This window comes from Salmo trutta, chromosome 37, assembly GCF_901001165.1.
Source record: "Salmo trutta chromosome 37, fSalTru1.1, whole genome shotgun sequence".
Classification (NCBI taxonomy): domain Eukaryota; kingdom Metazoa; phylum Chordata; class Actinopteri; order Salmoniformes; family Salmonidae; genus Salmo; species Salmo trutta.
In genome coordinates, this window is record NC_042993.1 from 23,681,766 (window position 1) to 23,703,189 (window position 21,424).

The following is a 21,424-nucleotide window of genomic DNA, read 5'->3' on the forward strand; positions in this document are numbered from 1 at the left end:
TAACTGCCTACCGGTAACCACATTTGCTTGGCTTGTTTTAGGGTTGTTACATATATAGGTTATTCCACTGGCGGTTACTTTGGTAGGCCTGTGATGTCATGTAAAGTGGGAGGACATTGGGAAAGTAGACGCACTACCAAACAGTTCAGAGGAAGAGCTTAACGACAAGAACAACAAGACCTCTTTCAGGAAACAAGGCATAACAGGACCATGCAGAGTATTGATACGCAGTTGAATTGCACTACATCCGAGACAGAGGACATGATGACAATCAGAGACACTTATTTTGCACTTCTGGTGTTCTGCTGTGACTGTCATTATAATCTCCAATCAAACCGAGTGTCATCGCCACTGACACCCTCCATCTTTTATTGTGCTGCTTCACGTTCCAGAATGCCCTTGATGTTTACAGAGAGGAGACGGTCTCAAGCGTCTCTTCTCATTGCTCTAGAGTTTCTTCTCATGCTCTAACGTATACAGAAATGGTTCTCAAAGAGGTGCTAAATTTATCTGCGCGGCCATGGGTTCTCAGGCTTGTTAAAACCAGACGCTCCTCCGTTTGATGTAATTAGCAACAAACACGTGATGTTGTCTTGGCTTTGATATCCTACCGTTCACAGTTCCCAAGAGGGTCACACGAACACAACGTTCATCTCGGCAAACTTGTCTGTTTTGAAAAGGGTTTGGCAGGCATGCATTGACAGGCTGTTCCCTATACAGTACACTTGACAAGCTATTTCTGATACAGAGCTGGCATTTCCAGATCAATACAGAACACGGCCTGGCCAATATGAATTTTTACAATACACTCTTGCTGTAATATAAGATGCATATCTTAACCACACATAAAAATGGTAAATATATTACAATAACCTAATAGAAAATAAGGAATTATAATAACGCGGTTCATTACCCCATTCTAAAGAGATAAAATATGCAAGGAGGCACTCATTTGCCATCAGGTTAATTATCTGTGTTTCAGAGGCGCTGATGCGTTCACTTTAGGAGATGAATGAATTATGACTCTTATTTACTCAGGCTGGGGGTTTTCGTCACCATCAGAATTAAGTGTCATGCCCCAGGGTCTAGATCTGGTGTGCAATGTGCAGTAGAGGAGTAGCACAGAGTACCACTAGAACAACAACAGCACAGACTCAACCGTTTGAAAAGGGGACAGGATATTTTGTCAATAGCTAAGTCATCATTTCCTTTGTCTTATTATTATTATTTATTTTTGACATTATTTACTTACGTGGAACAAAATAAGAGGTTTGCCAGACGGATGGAAAAAGTACTGAGATATTGTGAAGAGGCCAATTACTTTGCTAGTACTCTACCACAGCAGAACAGATGTTACATTAAAAAGTACTGCGTGTAAAAACATGAAGTGGACATTGGATAGTTTGTTTACCGTTGTCGTTGCCCAGGTGGAAGTATCCATCAACGAGTGAGGCCCCGTTGTTGAAGTGCTGGGTCATGTGATCCAGCCAGTTGGCCTCCACCCCTTTCACCCCCTCGTCACGGAGTTGAACCCTCAGCGGTACCTTCCCAGTGTAGTACTTCAGTTGGCCCTCACGGTCAATTGGGTGGTTGAACAGGGCTAGCAGCTCCACCCCTGAGAACACAGAACACTCAATCTCCATCGCTATAGATTGTGCTGACATGAAACATGTCACGCAACAGAGATTTATAACGTGACAGAGTTGATACCCCGTACAGAGGTGATTTATGACACATAACAGAGTTGACTCATCATTTTCCCACAATCCCCTACCAAAGGCTTGTGCCTCAATTGAAATGGTCCTTTAATATGGACCAATGCATACACATTTGGATGGACTGTTGTTTCGGCAGCAGCCATTTAAATCAAGAGCTGCATAATCTTCTCTTTTTAATGCTAATATCTGCCATCCCCATGTGAACCAGACGGAGGGCCAGAATGTGTTAGACTCCCACACACACGAAGACTCACAAAGACGCGTGCGCGCGCACACACACACACACACACACACACACACACACACAACATCAGAGGGGACCATGGTTCAGTTGCTCTGGTTCTCTGTCAGTCATTCAGTCAGACACCCAGGAAGAATGAATCATTCATAACCATTTCCTTTCTGCCACATCTGACTGATGTGACAGCTGGCCACAAAATTCCCCAAATCTTGTCGTTTTCCACTCTTCAAAGCTCCAGAATCACAACTGAATGACAATAATGCATCACAACTCTCCCTGCATACGTTGGAGAAAGTACAAACTTATTGAAAACCAAGCCAAGTCATTACAACAAAGTCGCTCCACTAATCTTCATTTTTCTGTTTGTTTTCCCCCAAAAAGAGTGAATTTAAATGAGGTTTTCACATAATATTAAAGGTGATGTTTACTCGTTCAAGGCCAGCGGTTTTGAGGAACTGCTAGCTTCACCATTCCACTAAATGCTCTGCGTCTGCAATGTGTCACAGACCGTTTGTAATTTATGCATAGCTGACACAGACCTTGCACTAATGCATCCGACTAAACCAGACAGCTCAATGGTAACGCATTTAAAGAGAAGACAATCGTGGTAAATTGTATAACATACATTTTATAACAACACTTAACACATGTCACAAATTGTTCTATTTCCATTTGACAGCTAGCTTTGTGTGCAAAGGGTTAAAGGTGAGTTACGGTAGAGGTATGACCTGGAGATAAAGATAATCCAGGGATTCATACCTATCAGATCATTCCCACACGATAACCACTTCACAACGCAACTGACGCGACAATTTTAGCATCAGGGGCATCAGGGTTAAACAAATATTTTAGGGTCGCCCTTGACTTGCCCTGAGAATTGGATGGCGATAACACACAGTAGGGTGTGTGTGACCTGCCGGGCCACAGTCACATGGAAAATATCAGATGACAGGCCTGCTATGAGACGATACCTTGTATGGTCCAATCATTTGAGAAAATTGACGACTAACGAGTAAACGAGCGCCTGAACGCAATTACGACATTCCAAATGGGTCCTTTTAAAGTCTGGCCTGATGGATGCCTGTCCAAGTGACAAGGTCAGGCCCCATAATCCTAACTGATAATGTGCACTGTGCAGAACCACTGTTGAACATGACAGCATCTGTTCTGCTAATCCACCCTCCTCAACACTGATTTAATCAGGACTAACATTTCATAATAAATACATGCTCAAACCAACATGTTGGCCAGCTTCCTCTGCAACATGATTTTTAGTTGGAAAGTGGTTAGCTTCATACTACTTCATTTCACTGACCATCGTGATGTCTGTCCAATCTCTGTCTTTTTATATACCATCACTTCCTCCTCTCACACCTGTGATCCCACAGGAATGTTCTCAGCGCTAAGTTTAAATAACCTCAACGCTCTTTGATGCTATTTTAGAGCATGTCGGTTTCATGTCCCAGTTTCACTTCTGACTGTTGGCGTGTGACCCTGTTCCCTGTTCCACATTCTGCTGTTGTTTACTGTACACCTCCAGAATCAGGAGTCAGGAGGATTATAGGGGCAAAGCCACCCAGAACTGAGACTTTGAGTCAATTTCAGCAGTGAAAGCATTAGCGAAGAGGACAAGGGCACTTGGCACATGGTCACACAAAATGCTGGCTATGCTGTGGTGGTGGTGTGGACTGTGGAGGTTTGGGGATGAGGGGGAGGCTGAGTGAGGTGGTGGGGGGGGGGGGATTATCTCACTGCAATACGCACTGGAGGGACGTCCAGATGGACCAGGGAACTGTGTCTACAGGGAGCCAAACATGTATGGGCACACACACAAACACACACACACACAAACACACGCACACAAACACACGCACAAAGGGGTGCATTCAACACACATGCACATTTTATGAGCACGTTTTCCAACTGGGGTTGAAAGAGAATGTGTGAGAGAGAGCGGGAGAGAGAGAGAGAAAGAGAGAGAAGAGCTGTCCATCTGGTATTCTAAGATGCTGAAATATGCTAATTGAATCCCACTTTATGCTGCACCACAGTGTGAGGAAATTGAAGAACCATTTATGCCGTTTCAAGTTGAATCTTGCCTGGCATACTGTATATGAATCCAATTACATAGTAACGAATGGAAATCTGACAATACTCACCACTGGCTCTCTGAGTGTGACGGCTTGGTTTCTCCTTCAGTTCCACAACGTTTGTCTTGTTATTGTTGTGTGTCAGTGTGTCTTCCACTATAACATCCTGATCATGATCTTGCTCGCTCTCTGTGGATGGTGATATGGGAAGAGAGGATCTTCCATCATGGTTGCTTTCCCCGACAGTAGTCTCACTCCCCCCAGTGTCCCTAGTCTGGTCCTCCCCCTCCCCACCCTTACATAAGGAGCCTTGGTCCTCATCGGCCCCAGTGTCCACCGCCTGCTCCTGGGCTCCTGGTTCTCCATTGGTCCAGGGGCTAGTGGGGCTTTGGCTGCTCAAGGAGCCTAGCACAGAACTGGGGCTGGAGTGGAGGGAGAGGGAGGGCGTCTCTGCTTCTCTGGTCTGGGTACCTCGTACCCCACACGGCTCCTGGATGAAGCCCACAAACATGACCCCCTGGTCTGCAGCATCCTGGATCTGCTGGAGAGACAGATAGCAAACAACCGCCTTAGAGAGATCCGTGGACGACCGTGGACGACCTGACTTTTACAAGTACTATTTAATAACACCAACCTTTCATACTGTATGCTCTGTTTATGATGGACTGTCATTTAAGATTATGTTGGCTAATCATGAGCAAGATCAACGTTTTAGCTAGCGCTCAATGGACTTTCTAAAAAATGTGTGATAACCTTGAAACACAACCCGGAACATAAGCACACATTGTTAAGTCGTACCATTATAGAAGCATGGATATTTTTCCCCCTGAATTCCCCTCATTTACTCCCTATTTTATCAACCAAATGGATTCCAGGGGAACTGTTTACGTACCTGGTATTAGCATATAATTATAGAGCCCCTCCCCCTCCCTCCACCCCTCTTCCCAGCATCAGCCATTCAAATTGAACTAGTGTTGATTGGATTGCAATGGCTTCAGCCCTGGCAGGACTGCATCCCAAATCAAGCATTGCTTTTTCCATTTCATTGTCATCTGGCATTTTATGTCAATATTGGGATTTTCCATCAAATGAAATTGAAATGTTAACTGTCAAGCAGTGTTAATGATGCCATTCTCCATTCACATTCTGTCACAAGATCCAGCCAGAGGCAGTACATTCTGCTATCTGCACCCGGGGACCAGGAGAATCCAAATCAAATCAGCACGGGTGCCATATCACAGGTTATCCTCTATGAAATTCAATTGTAAAAACAGTCACATCGTTTCCTAGCTGCATTGTTTAATATCTATCGAACGTTCGCTCAGCACTTGCACATTTTTATTCCCAGCCAAATTGCAAAATGGAATTGCCAAGATGAAAAGAAAAATATTGTATATCTCATTTGAGGGTAACGTTGCCAGTCAATGAGGGAGAGGGATCATTTCTACTGGTGTGTGTGTGTGTGTGAACTCAGGTGTGAAGGTAATGGACAGCCTTTGAAATGGTCCGCGTTGAATGGAAAAATCACACTATTGTGTATTGCACGTGCTCAGGTCAGAGAAACAGGTAAACATCATATGCTTCTGTTACATTGCTATTTATAATGACAAGCCTCTTTGCTTTTAATAGACGTCTGTGATATCTCCTAATATGATATGGTTATGGCCATCAGCTTGCTTGAGAATGAGAGCATATTCCAGTTCTACATAGGCTACATATTTCCTATTTTCCAGATATTAGAGCGAGTGCTCCAGGCACAGAGAGTTTGAAGGTCAGAATGAAACTCTGGTCCTCAGGCGTCTGCCCGGCTGAACTGATAACCCATTTCCACTCACCAATGTGTTATTAAAACTAAGGACCGTCTCGTCTACTGGCTGTGGAAAGCGAGTCAAGATAAAGACAACAAAGATGTTTTTGCCCACAGGGTCTTTAGGACCTATAGGAAGGTCAGATGTGTCTGTGATCTGAGTCCACCATACCCTTTTCACACTATCATGCCACCCGAACAAAACTGTGCTGACTTAATATTTTCGTTCACATCGATGTCCTTTTCAGCACAGTTGTGGATGCCTAACCACTAACCAGGCCAGCTTAGTACAGCTTGTCTTGGCTCAGCTCATCTCAGTAGTGTGACAGGGCCTTATCTGAGGCTCACCTTCTTGACATAGCCCTGGATGAGCTCAGGGGTGGGCACCTGGTCGGTAGGCAGACACTGCTCCAGCTGCAGACGGTAGGGAGCACAGCTCGACTGGCTCTTCTCCAACCTGCGGTAGCAGCCCACACAGCAGGAGAGAGAGGAACAACACATTTCAGCCAGTCATTTACGTCTTACACGATACAGACATTCACCACATTCAGTAATACATATCTGAAATGGTTGCACATCGAAATCCTTGGAAATGAAGTATTTATGGATTTACGCAAAGAATCTATGCCCATCCATATTAATAACTCACATATGAGCCGTGTTAATGTAATTGTTGGCCTGTATGACAACAAAAAAAGAAGCACTTAACGTAGACACAAATCAGGGTTGAAAGGGGCACATTAGTGTGCGATAGGAAACCCAATGAAATACAAATCTGGTCTTTCCACTTTGTTGTTTTTCCACTATTGTGGGTGGATGGAATCTATTTATATGTATTTTTCTATTTTCTCTGGAGGAAATCCCACAGCTAGCCCTGGAGGAGGCCAATGCCCCAGCTTTCATCGCTCTGCTTCACCTCTCATCCTGTTGACAACACGGATGGGGCTCTTCCACCCTCGCCACAGCGTGTGTGCGTGTGTGTGTGTGTGTGTGTGTACAGTACATACCTGTATTTGTGTGTGTGTATGTGTGTGTGTAAGGAGACTTTAAACATTATTACATGCAGCCCAGGCCTAGCTCTCTCTCTGTCACACTGACTTCACAACACAGCGGGAACCTGAGTCATCTCACAGTCAACAACAACCCACAGAAGTCAGACATCACTGTCACACCAGTCCCCCATCATTATTCAACTTATCCCAGATCAAATGTCAGTAGCAAACTGTGTCAAGGAAAATCTGCACATTGGATGCTCTGAATCAGGTAGAGGTTTTTGCAAACTTACTGTGCAATTCACAGCACCGTGAAGCCTCAATATAAAGGAAAAGCGCTGAATTCTTGCTATTCGTTTTCCACGTTCTGTTATTGGAAATCATGAAAAGCAGATTGGATCTGTATACCTGAGAAGGGCTTAAATCCATAAAAGGACAAAGTGGGAGAAAAGTACATTCAAAAAGTCTCCCATCGGCTCTCTAGAGGCACGGATTTCTTAGAAAAATCACCTGCAGTCCATTTTCTCGGTGTGAAACAGGTAACTTGCATTCAACCCCACAGCTCTGCTGTCAACCGCCAGGCCACATGTGGCTAGAGTAAGTGTCAAACGCATGCCTGGCTCCAGCCTGCAGCTGGCCTGACTGCAGCCTCCTGGGTGTACGTCTGCCGGACTTCCCACTCTCTATGTAGACCGCTGCTGCTATCTATTCAGCTGCACTGTCAGTCAGGTTCAACCGTTCAAGGTTCTGTGTCCCGGACCACAGGGAGTATTAAAGGCACAGTCTGGGGTTTGGAATCTGGGAATGGTTATTTTAATTCTTGATATGGTGGGGCGTGTTGAAGTTTGTTGAATCCCAGAATGTAGCTTTAAACCCAGAAGCCCGCACATTGGGCGCCAAAAGTGCAATTCAAAAATCCCAATCTCCATGACAACGGCTCGGTCAGGATCCACCATCGAACCTGTGATTAGCAATCTTTCATCCCTGGCCTTTAATAATATAGCACATCTTTTCTAATGTCAGATTTCACAGAGTCATGAATAATTTCATTGGACGAATCCCCTGTAATGGTTTCTGGTCCATACAGCTCTCTCCCCGAGCGCATGTGAATTCTACAATTATCCAATAGATGATGAATATATCCCATCAGACACTGCCTGCTGAACTGTAACCCGGCTACGCCGCAACCAAATTGAACATTGGGAAATATGACAGTTGACATTTGAAAATTAAAATGGTCCTATCCATTCTCTCTCTTCCGCAGATTTGAGCAGGTTACCACGGTCACCACCGACAAATCACAGTCAGAGACAACAGGCTTTTAAAGTTATGGCCTACTTAAAGATGCACTCCAGATCTTAAGCACAACAAATTTGTAACGTATAGTACAAATTGGATTGAAAACATATCATTGCAAAAAAACAACATTTGCAGGACATAAAATATCATACAAAATGAATGATGTACTGCAGTACACAATTTGATGACATAGTACACAAATAAAGGGGACCACTTTTGGCTCGTGAGCGCTACTTTCAAAACTACCGGCTGAAATTATACAAAAGTTTGAGAGTGTATCTTTAACTGAATAGTCGTTCCAGGTGACAGTGTTTAACATGAACAATCCTGGCTCCCAGCTCTATATAGGCTACCTGCCCCTGTGTAATTCCTGGCTCTAGAAGCTTTTGCAATGTCACACTACTGTGCAGCTATATCCTTGTTCACTGATGCTTTACAATTGAGGCTAATACTGTAGAAAATTGTCTGGGATTGTATCCAAAGAGACATTGTGTGCATACGAAACACAGCACATCCAGCTGCTGCTAAGCATAGCCTTGCTGCTGTTCTTGTTCTGGTCCATCTCTCTCTCTCACACACACACACACACACACACACACACACACACACACACACACACACACACACACACACACACACTCTCTCTCCCCCTCTGTCTGTCTCTCCTTCTGTCTGTCTCCAGCTGACGCATAGCGCACTGCAGAGCGAAGAAGACACTTTGGGTCTGTTTGCGTTGGGAGAGTGATGAATGGTTGCGCTGTCATCTGCAGTTTTTGCTCCCTGATTCAAGGGACTGACAAGGGAATAGGAAAGGAAGATGCTACCTGGTTGATTATTTTTTTTTTTATCCCCCCCCCTCCCCCGGGCTGGTGCTGATGCGAGCAGCCGTCTCCACGGTGACAGACACTGTGATAAAGCAGGACGGTTTGGCCAGAGCCATCAAAGGATGGCAGCCCTTTCCCCTTTCTAACTCCTGCTCTTTCACACTCCAGCTGTGATCTTGTTTTCTCTCTCTATCGCTTTCTAGTCCTCTCCTCATATTCTCTTTTTCCCTCCAGAGGAAGGCAACCATGTCGGTGTGTAAAAACCCCATGCTGCTGCCCATTCATCCATCCCTTTTCATACAGAATCAATATTTATGCGCTCCCAGCATAGGATTACGGTCTGGAACTTGTTTGTGAGTGGTTTTTGTGTAGAGACAGTGGGAGAGAGGTGTGATGTATTTCCCTAGACCCTAGGAGCTCATTAATGGGCACAGGCTGTCTTTAGAAAGAAGGCAAGAGCCACCTGAGTGGATGGATTGTTGTGCTTTACAACTAACTAAATCCTTCACCTGTACCAGCCAAATGGTTTGATCCTTTCAAGACAACACTAGGCAACCAGGAAGCGTTAAACAAGAACAACAGGGCAAGGAGTCTAAACCCCAATATACTGAGGAATGTGCAGGAATTATTTGTCCATGTTTGGAATTACTTATTTAGGAATCTCGAGGTGAATTCCTGGATCATAATTCAACGAGGGGAGAGTCCGGGGATTTATGGAGTCTGGCGTCACTGTCCGACCCCGGGGCTCTGGATCCACAAGAGAGAACAGACCAGGCCATAAAACACTGTTAAGAGGGGAGGGTGAGACGTTTAACTGCTGCCCCTCTAACCTCTCTGTGGGGAAAGTGACTAGTGAGGGTCTGGTTCTACTTCACACAGGCAGTCATTCCCAGAGACAGACCTGCATGTGGCCTAACACTCTCAGTAAACACGCATGAAACCGCTGTTCTTCATAGCAGCCAGCTGGTAGAACACGGGGCACGCGAGGCAAGCCAGCCAGGGCTTCAGCCGGCAACCACCACCACCAGCCTCACCCCACCACGCCCTTCACATACACTTGGAGTAAAACCATGCCCTGATCCAACCTAACTCTCACCCAGGGTTTGCAACACTGACAGGGGCCCGGGTGGAGGGCAGATGTGGGGTGCAGCTGTGACTTTGGCCCATTCCAGATGTTGGCCGGAGCATCAAAAGCTTGGAAAGAGATTATTTGCTTGCTAACGTCCAAAACAACTGCCCTGTGACAGCTAGCCCAAAACAACCTCTGTAATACCAATGTCTACATCCATGTGGTAATATACATTTTGATTTGCTATACATATTACGTAATGACAAATATTACGTAAACACAAATGTATTGACCCTGGATAAGGCTTACGCTAATTATGTCAATGGAGCTCTGAATAAGTGCAATGTGTATGTACTCGTACCCATCATCGAGTCGGATCAGCACGGCCCTGTAGAGCTGGTGCTGGAGGCTGACAGCGTCGGAACCACAGGGATGAATGAAGGGGTGAACGGCAACCAGGGAGAAGCCCTGCTGGTACAGGTCCTGGAGCTGGGCTGGGAGCTCCCGCACAGACGAAAGACACAGTGTCGATGAGCCATCTGAAAGACAGGGAACGAGACAAGGTACCGTTTCTGAAGAACACGTGTGTGATTGGTTCAGGTGTTTTGTCATGGTAGTGATAGTAATGACTGCAGTAGTAGTAGTAGTCCAGTCCAGTGAATGATACTCAAATTCAGGTAAACGTGATAAACAGAGAGGGGATTCAGCGACTTTTGGAGGACAATGGAATTCAATAAATAAAAGCTTCTTTATTGTTAAAAGTAGAACCAAAGCGTTTCGGCTTTTGGATTTCTTTAGGACTTTAAAACATACACAGGGAATTATCATGTACAACCAAGAAAAGTCTCACAAAAAGGTTACATTCAAATGGAATCTAGTTGAACTCATCCATGACCAGGTCAAATAGAGATACGGAGGGAGGTCAACCCTATTGCCAAACAGAAACATCCCTATCAAATGTCATAATACTTTACTGCAGCACAACAACCCAAACGTAAGCAGGACCGGATGTCAGTGTTGATCCACGGAGCATTTTCAGTTTGTTTTGGCAATTAGCATCATGCCTTTGGCTTTGGCTCCCTGGTCTGAGAGTTAATAAGACAGGATAAAAATCCAATCAAAGCTGATTGTTTAGCTCTATGATACGAGCCGCTTTCTGAGGAGAGCTTTGATGCCTTCTCGACAGGGCTTAACCTCCCAATAGGAGTGGTGAAGACAGACGCTTGGAATTAACAAGATAGTAGACTCGCTGAGTGACCAGATATTTTGACGTGGGGGGATAAGGAAGGGGGGGGTATTTTCTCTTCTTTTTTCCTTAAGCCTAGTCGTATCAGCACAATCCAAGCAGCTCAGCCAAGCCATCCACAGCTCCCAGAACGCACTGAGGCGACATTTAAAGCGGTCCAAACAGCTGGCACGTGTGGGAAACAGTCAAGACAAAGAGCAGGATGGAGGGAAGGAGGTGGAGAGGAGGGGTACAGAGTCTGGCTGTCTGTCTGTTTGATCTGTCACATGTGAAAATGGTTGTGGCAATGTCACTGCTGGTAATTGGAATCAGTGCGGCATAAAATGGGAAGAAAAAGGCAAAGTCCATGGGAATGTCGTAACGGAAAGCATATGAGAGGTCACGGTCAGGTCAGGGAAGGATCATTTGGTCATAGAGAAATACTCACAGCTTCATATCACTGTATAATACATCAACAAAGAAATGCTAATGACAATATTAGCGTAACTCACTTTAGCATGATGGTGGTATATACACGGGTTCACTCAAATAAAATGATGAAGTTACGGTGTTTTCCCAGTCAAACTACAAATCAAAAAGACGTACTGTGCCTGTTTCTATTGACCAATTACTTTGGTTGATAGATTTCCCTTTTAACTGGGCATGTCTGTGAATTAATATAATAACTCAATTGTTCTACCAGTCTATAGTACACTACTGTAACACAATAGTATGTCTTACAGTACATCAGGGTTTCCCAAACTCAGTCCTGAATAACCAAGTCATCATCAAGCTCAGTTGGTAGAGCATGGTGTTTGCAACACCAAGGTTGTGGGTTCGATTCCCACAGGGGACCAGTACGGAAAAAAATGTATGAAATGTATGCATTCACTACTGTAAGTCGCTCTGGATAAGAGCGTCTGCTAAATGACTAAAATGTAAATGTAAATGTAAGCTTTGATTATTTGAATCTGCTCTGTAGTGCTAGGGCAAAAGACAAAACGTGCACCCGGGGGGCCCCAGGCACTAGCGGTTCTGGGGGGGGGGGGGGGGCAGTGCCCCTGTGACAACCATTTTGGACCCCCTCTAAATGTGGAGTATGAAATAGTTTTTACATAACTCATTTTTGCTATCATTCTTTTTTTACATCCGTTATTAGACAGTGGCAACGCGGAACAGTAATTTAACCCACACATTTTCGGCTTTAGGCGGAACATAACAGTATCGTACCAATGCAAAACGATATGACAACAATAACGTCTAATGTAACTGGCCCCTCTAACAGTACAACTGGCCCCAGCTTGGCCCCCCCAGTTGAAATGGTCTAGAACCGCCACTGGCCCCAGGACCGAGTTTGGGAAATCCTGCAGTATATCACCAGTACAACAATAGAGGAAAGGGGAGTAGTGGAGCAAGCCTTGTATTGCCAACCAGGAAACTGCAGCATTGTGGAGGAGATGAAAACTGATTCAGTGAGGATCTGAAGTCTCTCCTGGGCATGGGACCAGAGGTTCATTGTGAAACAGCTACAAAAAAGCCTCTGTCCCTTCAGGCCAGTGACTGGTTGGCTAAAAATATCCCCACATTTTCTCAATCACACTCTGTCCTACTCCGCTACAATACAGGATTTCCCAGAGCTAAAAAGGCATGACAGAGAAAAGAAATAGGCCACCTTCTCAAAATGTGTGGAACATAAATTTTTTTTCTGCCCTACTGCCTTTGGAAATGTAATTAATCCTTCTGTGATTTTATTTTCCTGTTTTGGTGATTCACAAACTCTTTGCCCTTTCCCTTGAGGCTTGGTTCTGTGCTGTGCATGTATGCCGGGTCTGTGAGATGGTAGATATATAATAACGTGACTAGAATTCTCTCTGCTTACTTTCTGAACACTCCATTGAGATGAGTAAATATAGAATATGGTTTTCATTAAGAGCTAATGGAAACACACCCATAGGGGTCTTCTTAAGTTGCCACTAATCGCTATGAGAGCTGCTCCTGAAATCTAATCCAAAAGCCTTTATACAGTGACCAACCAATATGTATATTTATCATTCACACATCTCTTTGAAGCCTAATGCAGGGCAATGCAAGGTCTCACAAAAATGTGTGACGCTGTGAGTGTTTATTTGGCGATAAAACCCTGTTGTCCATATTTTTAAAAATCGCTTTTTTATGTAGATAAATTCAGATTTGATTCTGTGCAGTATATGTATGCATGTATGTATGTATGTATGTATGTATGTATGTATGTATGTATGTATGTATGTACAGTTGAAGTCGGAAGTTTACATACACTTAGGTTGGAGTCATTAAAACTCGTTTTTCAACCACTCCACAAATTTCTTGTTAAACAAACTATAGTTTTGGCAAGTCGGTTAGGACATCTACTTTGTGCATGACACAATTCATTTTTCCAACAATTGTTTACAGACAGATTATTTAACTTATAATTCACTGTATCACAATTCCAGTGGGTCAGAAGTTTATATACACTAAGTTGACTTTGCCTTTAAACAGCTTGGAAAATTCCAGAACATTATGTCATGGCTTTAGAAGCTTCTGATAGGCTAATTGACATAATTTGAGTCAATTGGAGGTGTACCTGTGGAATTATTTCAAGGCCTACCTTCAAACTCAGTGCCTCTTTGCTTGACATCATGGGAAAATCAAAAGAAATCAGCCAAGACCTCAGAAAAAAAATTGTAGACCTCCACAAGTCTGGTTCATCCTTGGTAGCAATTTCCAAACGCCTGAAGGTACCACGTTCATGTGTACAAACAATAGTATGCAAGTATAAACACCATGGGAACACGCAGCAGTCATACCGCTCAGGAAGGAGACGCGTTCTGTCTTCCAGAGATTAACGTACTTTGGTGTGAAAAGTGCAAATCAATCCCAGAACAACAGCAAAGGACCTTGTGAAGATGCTGGAGGAAACAGGTACAAAAGTATCTATATCCACAGTAAAACGAGTCCTACATTGACATAAAGGTGAAATAAAATAAAATTTAAAAAAATAACCTGAAAGGCCAGTCAGCAAGGAAGAAGCCACTGCTCCAAAACTGCCATAAAAAAGCCAGACTACAGTTTGCAACTGCATATGGGGACAAAGATCGTACTTTTTGGAGAAAGGTCCTCTTGTCTGATGAAACAAAATAGAACTGGTTGGCCATAATGACCATCGTTATGTTTGGAGGAAAAAGGGAGAGGCTAGCAAGCCGAAGAACACCATCCCAACCGTGAAGCACGGGGGTGGCAGCATCATGTTATGGGGGTGCTTTGCTGCAAGAGGGACTGGTGCACTTCACAAAATAGATGGCGTCATGAGGCAGGAAAATTATGTGGATATATTGAAGCAACATCTCAAGACATCAGTCAGGAAGTTAAAGCTTGGTCGCAAATGGGTCTTCCAAATGGACAATGACCCCAAGCATACTTCCAAAGTTGTGGCAAAATAGCTTAAGGACAACAAAGTCAAGGTATTGGAGTGGCCATCACAAAGCCCTGACCTCAATCCTCTAGATAATTTGTGGGCAGAACTGAAAAAGTGTGTGCGAGCAAGGAGGCCTACAAACCTGACTCAGTTACACCAGCTCTGTCAGGAGGAATGGGCCAAAAATTCGCCCAACTTATTGTGGGAAGCTTGTGGAAGGCTACCCGAAATGTTTGATCCAAGTTAAACAATTTAAAGGCAATGCTACCAAATACTAATTGAGTGTATGTAAACGTCTGACCCACTGGGAATGTGATGAAAGAAATAAAGCTGAAATAAATAAATCATTCTCTCTACTATTATTCTGACATTTCACATTCTTAAAATAAAGTGGTGAGAAGACAGGGACTTTTTACTAGGATTAAATGTCAGGAATTGTGAAAAACGGAGTTTAATTTCTCTAGGGTAGGCGGCAGTATTTTGACGTCCGGATGAAAGGCGTGCCCATAGTAAACTGCCTGCTACTCAGGCTCAGAAGGTAGGATATGCATATTATTAATAGATTTGGATAGAAAACACTCTGAAGTTTCTAAAACTGTTTGAATAATGTCTGTGAGTATAACAGAACTCATATGGCAGGCAAAAACCTGAGAAACATCCAACCAGGAAGTGTGGAAATCTGAGGTTTGTAGTTTTTCAAGTGATTGCCTATACAGTATACAGTGACTTAGGGTTTATTTTGCACTTCCTAAGGCTTCCACTTGATGTCAACAGTCTTTAGAACGTTGTTTCATGCTTCCACTGTGACTGGGGAGAGAATAAGAGCTGACTCAACAAGTGGACTGCCTGAGGCCAATGAGTTGTTTACTGCGCAGTCACGCAGGCACGGTCACGCAGGCGCACCATTCCTTCTTTTTCCTCTGTAATGAATACGCTATTGTCCGGTTGGAATATTATCGAAGATTTATGATAAAAAGACCCTAAGGATTGATTGTAAACATCGTTTGACATGTTTCTACGAACGAAAATATAACTTTTTTTGACTTTTCGTCGTGACATTTTGTGCGCGCTTCCTGCATTTGGAGTAGTGGACTAAATAAACGCGCGAACAAAAAGGAGGTATTTGGACATAAATGATGGACTTTATCGAACAAAACAAACATTTATTGTGGAACTGGGATCCCTGGGAGTGCATTCTGATGAAGATCATCAAAGGTAAGTGAATATTTATAATGCTATTTCTGATTTTAGTTGACTCCAAAATGGTGGGTATCTGTATTGCTTGTTGTTGTCTGAACGCTGTACTCAGATTATTGCAAAATTTGCTTTCGCCGTAAAGCTTTTTTGAAATCTGACACAGCGGTTGCATTAAGGAGAAGTGTATCTATAATTCTTTGAATAACTGTTGAATATTTTATCAACGTTTATGATGAGTATTTCTGTAAATTGATGTGCTCATTCACCGGAAGTATTGGGAGGCAAAACATTTCTGAACATTACACGCCAATGTAAAATAGGGTTTTTGGATATAAATATGAACTTTATCGAGCAAAACATACATGTATTGTGTAACATGAAGTCCTATGAGTGCCATCTGATGAAGATCATCAAAGGTTAGTGATTCATTTTAGCTGTATTTCTGGTTTTTGTGACGCCTCTCCTTGCTTGGAAAATGGCTGTGTGGTTTTTCTTGTCTCGGCACTGTCCTAACATAATCTAATGTTATGCTTTCGCCGTAAAGCCTTTCTGAAATCGGACAATGTGGTTGGATTAACGAGAAGTGTATCTTTAAAATGGGATATAATAGTTGTATGTTTGAGAAATTTGAATTATGAGATTTTTGTGGTTTTGAATTTGCCGCCCTGTTATTTCACTAGCTGTTGAATAGTGTGTCCCGTGGGTGGGATGCTAGCATCCCACATACCCCAGAGAGGTTAAATGTGTGTGTGTGTGTGTGTATATGTATATATATACTGCTCAAAAAAATAAAGGGAACACTTAAACAACACAATGTAACTCCAAGTCAATCACACTTCTGTGAAATCAAACTGTCCACTTAGGAAGCAACACTGATTGACAATAAATGTCACATACTGTTGTGCAAATGGAATAGACAACAGGTGGAAATTATAGGCAATTAGCAAGACACCCCCAATAAAGGAGTGGTTCTGCAGGTGGTGACCACAGACCACTTCTCAGTTCCTATGCTTCCTGGCTGATGTTTTGGTCACTTTTGAATGCTGGCGGTGCTTTCACTCTAGTGGTAGCATGAGACGGAGTCTACAACCCACACAAGTGGTTCAGGTAGTGCAGCTCATCCAGGATGGCACATCAATGCGAGCTGTGGCAAGAAGGTTTGCTGTGTATGTCAGCGTCGTGTCCAGAGCATGGAGGCGCTACCAGGAGACAGGCCAGTACATCAGGAGACGTGGAGGAGGCCGTAGGAGGGCAACAACCCAACAACAGGACCGCTACCTCCACCTTTGTGCAAGGAGGAGCAGGTGGAGGGAGCACTGCCAGAGCCCTGCAAAATGACCTCCAGCAGGCCACAAATGTGCATGTGTCTGCTCAAACGGTCAGAAACAGACTCCATGAGGGTGGTATGAGGGCCCGACGTCCACAGGTGGGGGTTGTGCTTACAGCCCAACACCGTGCAGGACGTTTGGCATTTGCCAGAAAACACCAAGATTGGCAAATTCGCCACTGGCGCCCTGTGCTCTTCACAGATGAAAGCAGGTTCACACTGAGCACATGTGACAGACGTGACAGAGTCTGGAGACGCCGTGGAGAACGTTCTGCAGCCTGCAACATCCTCCAGCATGACCGGTTTGGCGGTGGGTCAGTCATGGTGTGGGGTGGCATTTCTTTGGGGGGCCGCACAGCCCTCCATGTGCTCGCCAGAGGTAGCCTGACTGCCATTAGGTACCGAGATGAGATCCTCAGACCCCTTGTGAGACCATATGCTGGTGCGGTTGGTCCTGGGTTCCTCCTAATGCAAGACAATGCTAGACCTCATGTGGCTGGAGTGTGTCAGCAGTTCCTGCAAGAGGAAGGCATTGATGCTATGGACTGGCCCGCCCGTTCCCCAGACCTGAATCCAATTGAGCACATCTGGGACATCATGTCTCGCTCCATCCACCAACGCCACGTTGCACCACAGACTGTCCAGGAGTTGGCAGATGCTTTAGTCCAGGTCTGGGAGGAGATCCCTCAGGAGACCATCCACCACCTCATCAGGAGCATGCCCAGGCGTTGTAGGGAGGTCATACAGGCACGTGGAGGCCACACACACTACTGAGCCTCATTTTGACTTGTTTTAAGGACATTACATCAAAGTTGGATCAGCCTGTAGTGTGGTTTTACACTTTAATTTTGAGTGACTCCAAATCCAGACCTCCATGGGTTGATAAATTGGATTTCCATTGATTATTTTTGTGTGATTTTGTTGTCAGCAGATTCAACTATGTAAAGAAAAAAGTATTTAATAAGATTATTTCATTCATTCAGATCTAGGATGTGTTATGTTAGTGTTCCCTTTATTTTTTTGAGCAATGTATATATGTGTATGTATATATATATGTGTATGTATGTATGTATGTATGTATGTATGTATGTATGTATGTATGTATGTATGTATGTATGTACAGTGACGAAAAAAGTATTTGATCCCCTGCTGATTTTGTACGTTTGCCCACTGACAAAGAAATGATCAGTCTATATTTTAATGGTAGGTTTATTTGAACAGTGAGAGACAGAATAACAACAACAACAAAAAATCCAGAAAAATGCATGTCAAAAATGTTATAAAAGGATTTGCATTTTAATGAGGGAAATAAGTATTTGACCCCTCTGCAAAACATGACTTAGTACTTGGTGGCAAAACCCTTGTTGGCAATCACAGAGGTCAGACATTTCTTGTAGTTGGCCACCAGGTTTGCACACATCTCAGGAGGGATTTTGTCCCACTCCTCTTTGCAGATCTTCTCCAAGTCATTAAGGTTTCGAGGCTGACGCTTGGCAACTCGAACCTTTAGCTCCCTCCACAGATTTTCTATGGGATTAAGGTCTGGAGACTGGCTAGGCCACTCCAGGACCTTAATGTGCTTCTTCTTGAGCCACTCCTTTGTTGCCTTGGCCGTGTGTTTTGGGTCATTGTCATGCTGGAATACCCACCCACGACCCATTTTCAATGCCCTGGCTGAGGGAAGGAGGTTCTCACCCAAGATTTGATGGTACATGGCCCCGTCCATCGTCCCTTTGATGCGGTGAAGTTGTCCTGTCCCCTTAGCAGAAAAACACCCCCAAAGCATAATGTTTCTACCTCCATGTTTGACGGTGGGGATGGTGTTCTTGTGGTCATAGGCAGCATTCCTCCTCCTCCAAACACGGCGAGTTGAGTTGATGCCAAAGAGCTCCATTTTGGTCTCATCTGACCACAACACTTTCACCCAGTTGTCCTCTGAATCATTCAGATGTTCATTGGCAAACTTCAGTATGTGCTTTCTTGAGCAGGGGGACCTTGCGGGCGCTGCAGGATTTCAGTCCTTCACGGCGTAGTGTGTTACCAATTGTTTTCTTGGTGACTATGGTCCCAGCTGCCTTGAGATCATTGACAAGATCCTCCCGTGTAGTTCTGGGCTGATTCCTCACCGTTCTCATGATCATTGCAACTCCACGAGGTGAGATATTGCATGGAGCCCCAGGCTGAGGGAGATTGGCAGTTCTTTTGTTTTTCTTACATTTGCGAATAATCGCACCAACTGTTGTCACCTTCTCACCAAGCTGCTTGGCGATGGTCTTGTAGCCCATTCCAGCCTTGTGTAGGTCTACAGTCTTGTCCCTGACATTCTTAGAGAGCTCTTTGGTCTTGGCCATGGTGGAGAGTTTGGAATCTGATTGATTGATTGCTTCTGTGGACAGGTGTCTTTTATACAGGTAACGAGCTGAGATTAGGAGCACACTCTTAAAGGGAGTGTGAAATCTTGGGAGCCAGAAATCTTTCTGATTGAGAGGGGGTCAAATACTTATTTCCCCCATTAAAATGCAAATCAATTTATAACATTTTTGACATGCGTTTTTCTGGATTTTTTTGTTGTTATTCTGTCTCTCACTGTTCAAATAAACCTACCATTAAAATTATAGACTGATCATTTCTTTGTCAGTGGGCAAACGTACAAAATCAGCAAGGGATCAAATACTTTTTTCCCTCACTGTATGTATGTATGTATGTATGTATGTATGTATGTATGTATGTATGTATGTATGTATGTATGTACACACACACACACACACACACACACACACACACACACACACACACACACACACACACACACACACACACACACACACACATATATATATATATATATATTTACATAGACCTTAGCCAAATACATTTAAACTCTGTTTTTCACAAAACTGCAAATGTATTTTGCCCCCCAGGATAGGGAGGAAGATGGTTAGAGAAGCAACAAAATCCCCAAGAATCACGGTGAAATAATTGGTGGCGTCTTGGGGTCACCAGGTTTCAAAAGGCACCATCAGATGCCCCCTCCACAACCACAGGCTCTTTGGAAGGGTTGCCAGAAGAAAGCCCTTTCTGACCGCAAGACACAGACGCAAGGGCTTGGAGTTTGCCAAACGTCATTTAAATTATGACTGGAAGAAGGTGCTCTGGTCAGATGAGACCAACATTGAACGTTTTGGTCAGATACAGCATCGGCGTGTTTGGCGTCGAAACAGAGATGCATACAAGGAGAGGCACCTCATACCCACGGTGAAAGATGGTGGAGGGTCAGTGATGTTTTGGGGCTGTTTAATTCCAGATGTCCAGGGGCACTGGTTAAGATTGTTGGCATAATGAATTCCACAAAGTATCAGGCAATTTTGGCTGACAATCTGGTTGCCTCTGCCAGAAGGCTGGGACTTGGCCGTAGGTGGACTTTCCAACAAGACAATGACCCAAAACATACCTCAAGATCCACACAGAAATGGTTCTGTTACAACAAAATCAATGTTGTGCCATGGCCATCTCAGTCGCTGGACCGCAATCCAATCGAAAACCTGTGGGCTGAGTGGAAGAGGGCAGTTGATAAGCGCAAACCCAAGAATGTGAAGGATCTTGAAAGGATCTGCAGAGGAATGGTCCAAAATCCCTCCAAATGTGTTCCTTAACCTTGTCAAACATTACAGGAAGAGACTCCATGCTGTTATCCTTGCCAGAGGTGGTTGTACTAAATGAGGGGTGCCAATAATTATGAAACCTTGATTTTGGGGAAATGTATTTTGAATTAAATAATTGTATGGTTTTGGTTGGTTCCATTGAAACATGAATAAAGTACAGTATTTCTCACATGTTGGTATTTTGAGTTTCTCTCTATAATTATATTGTTTATATTTTTTAAGTATTATTGTTTGTTCATTGCCAGTCAGGGGTGCCAGTAATTTTGGAGCACACTGTATATATCTCAAGTCAATGTTTGCGTTTAATATCGTAAATGTGAGGGCCCTTGTTTGAAAAGCCCATAGTCAGACTGAGGCAGTCTGGTTAATGTTATCAACAAATAAGAAGCCAATTACTTTTCCCTTTTTTGTTTACCCAGATTTTTTTTTAACTTACATAAACAGAAGAAAGAAAATAATCAAACCTTGACAAATAATGAATGAAAAGGCTCCTGGCTGACAGCCAATAAATTGGTTTTCTGTAACATTCTGTTAGCACAG

The 21,424-nt window shown here is 43.8% G+C and overlaps 1 protein-coding gene across 2 annotated transcripts in view; it reads right to left on the reverse strand.

Annotated features, from left to right (window-relative positions):
* LOC115176915 (raftlin) overlaps positions 1-21,424 on the reverse strand; it is a 64,429-nt gene that overhangs the window by 18,827 nt on the left and 24,178 nt on the right. Inside the window, exons 3-6 of one of the 2 annotated variants that reach the window (XM_029737308.1) lie at positions 10,402-10,579; positions 6,205-6,313; positions 4,119-4,587; positions 1,412-1,615 (exon numbers count right to left, since the gene is read on the reverse strand). In XM_029737308.1, coding sequence (XP_029593168.1) covers positions 1,412-1,615; positions 4,119-4,587; positions 6,205-6,313; positions 10,402-10,579 — 960 coding nt within the window. Of the gene's footprint in view, positions 1-1,411; positions 1,616-4,118; positions 4,591-6,204; positions 6,314-10,401; positions 10,580-21,424 lie in introns of both variants that reach the window. The other variant, XM_029737307.1, reaches the window with a different exon arrangement.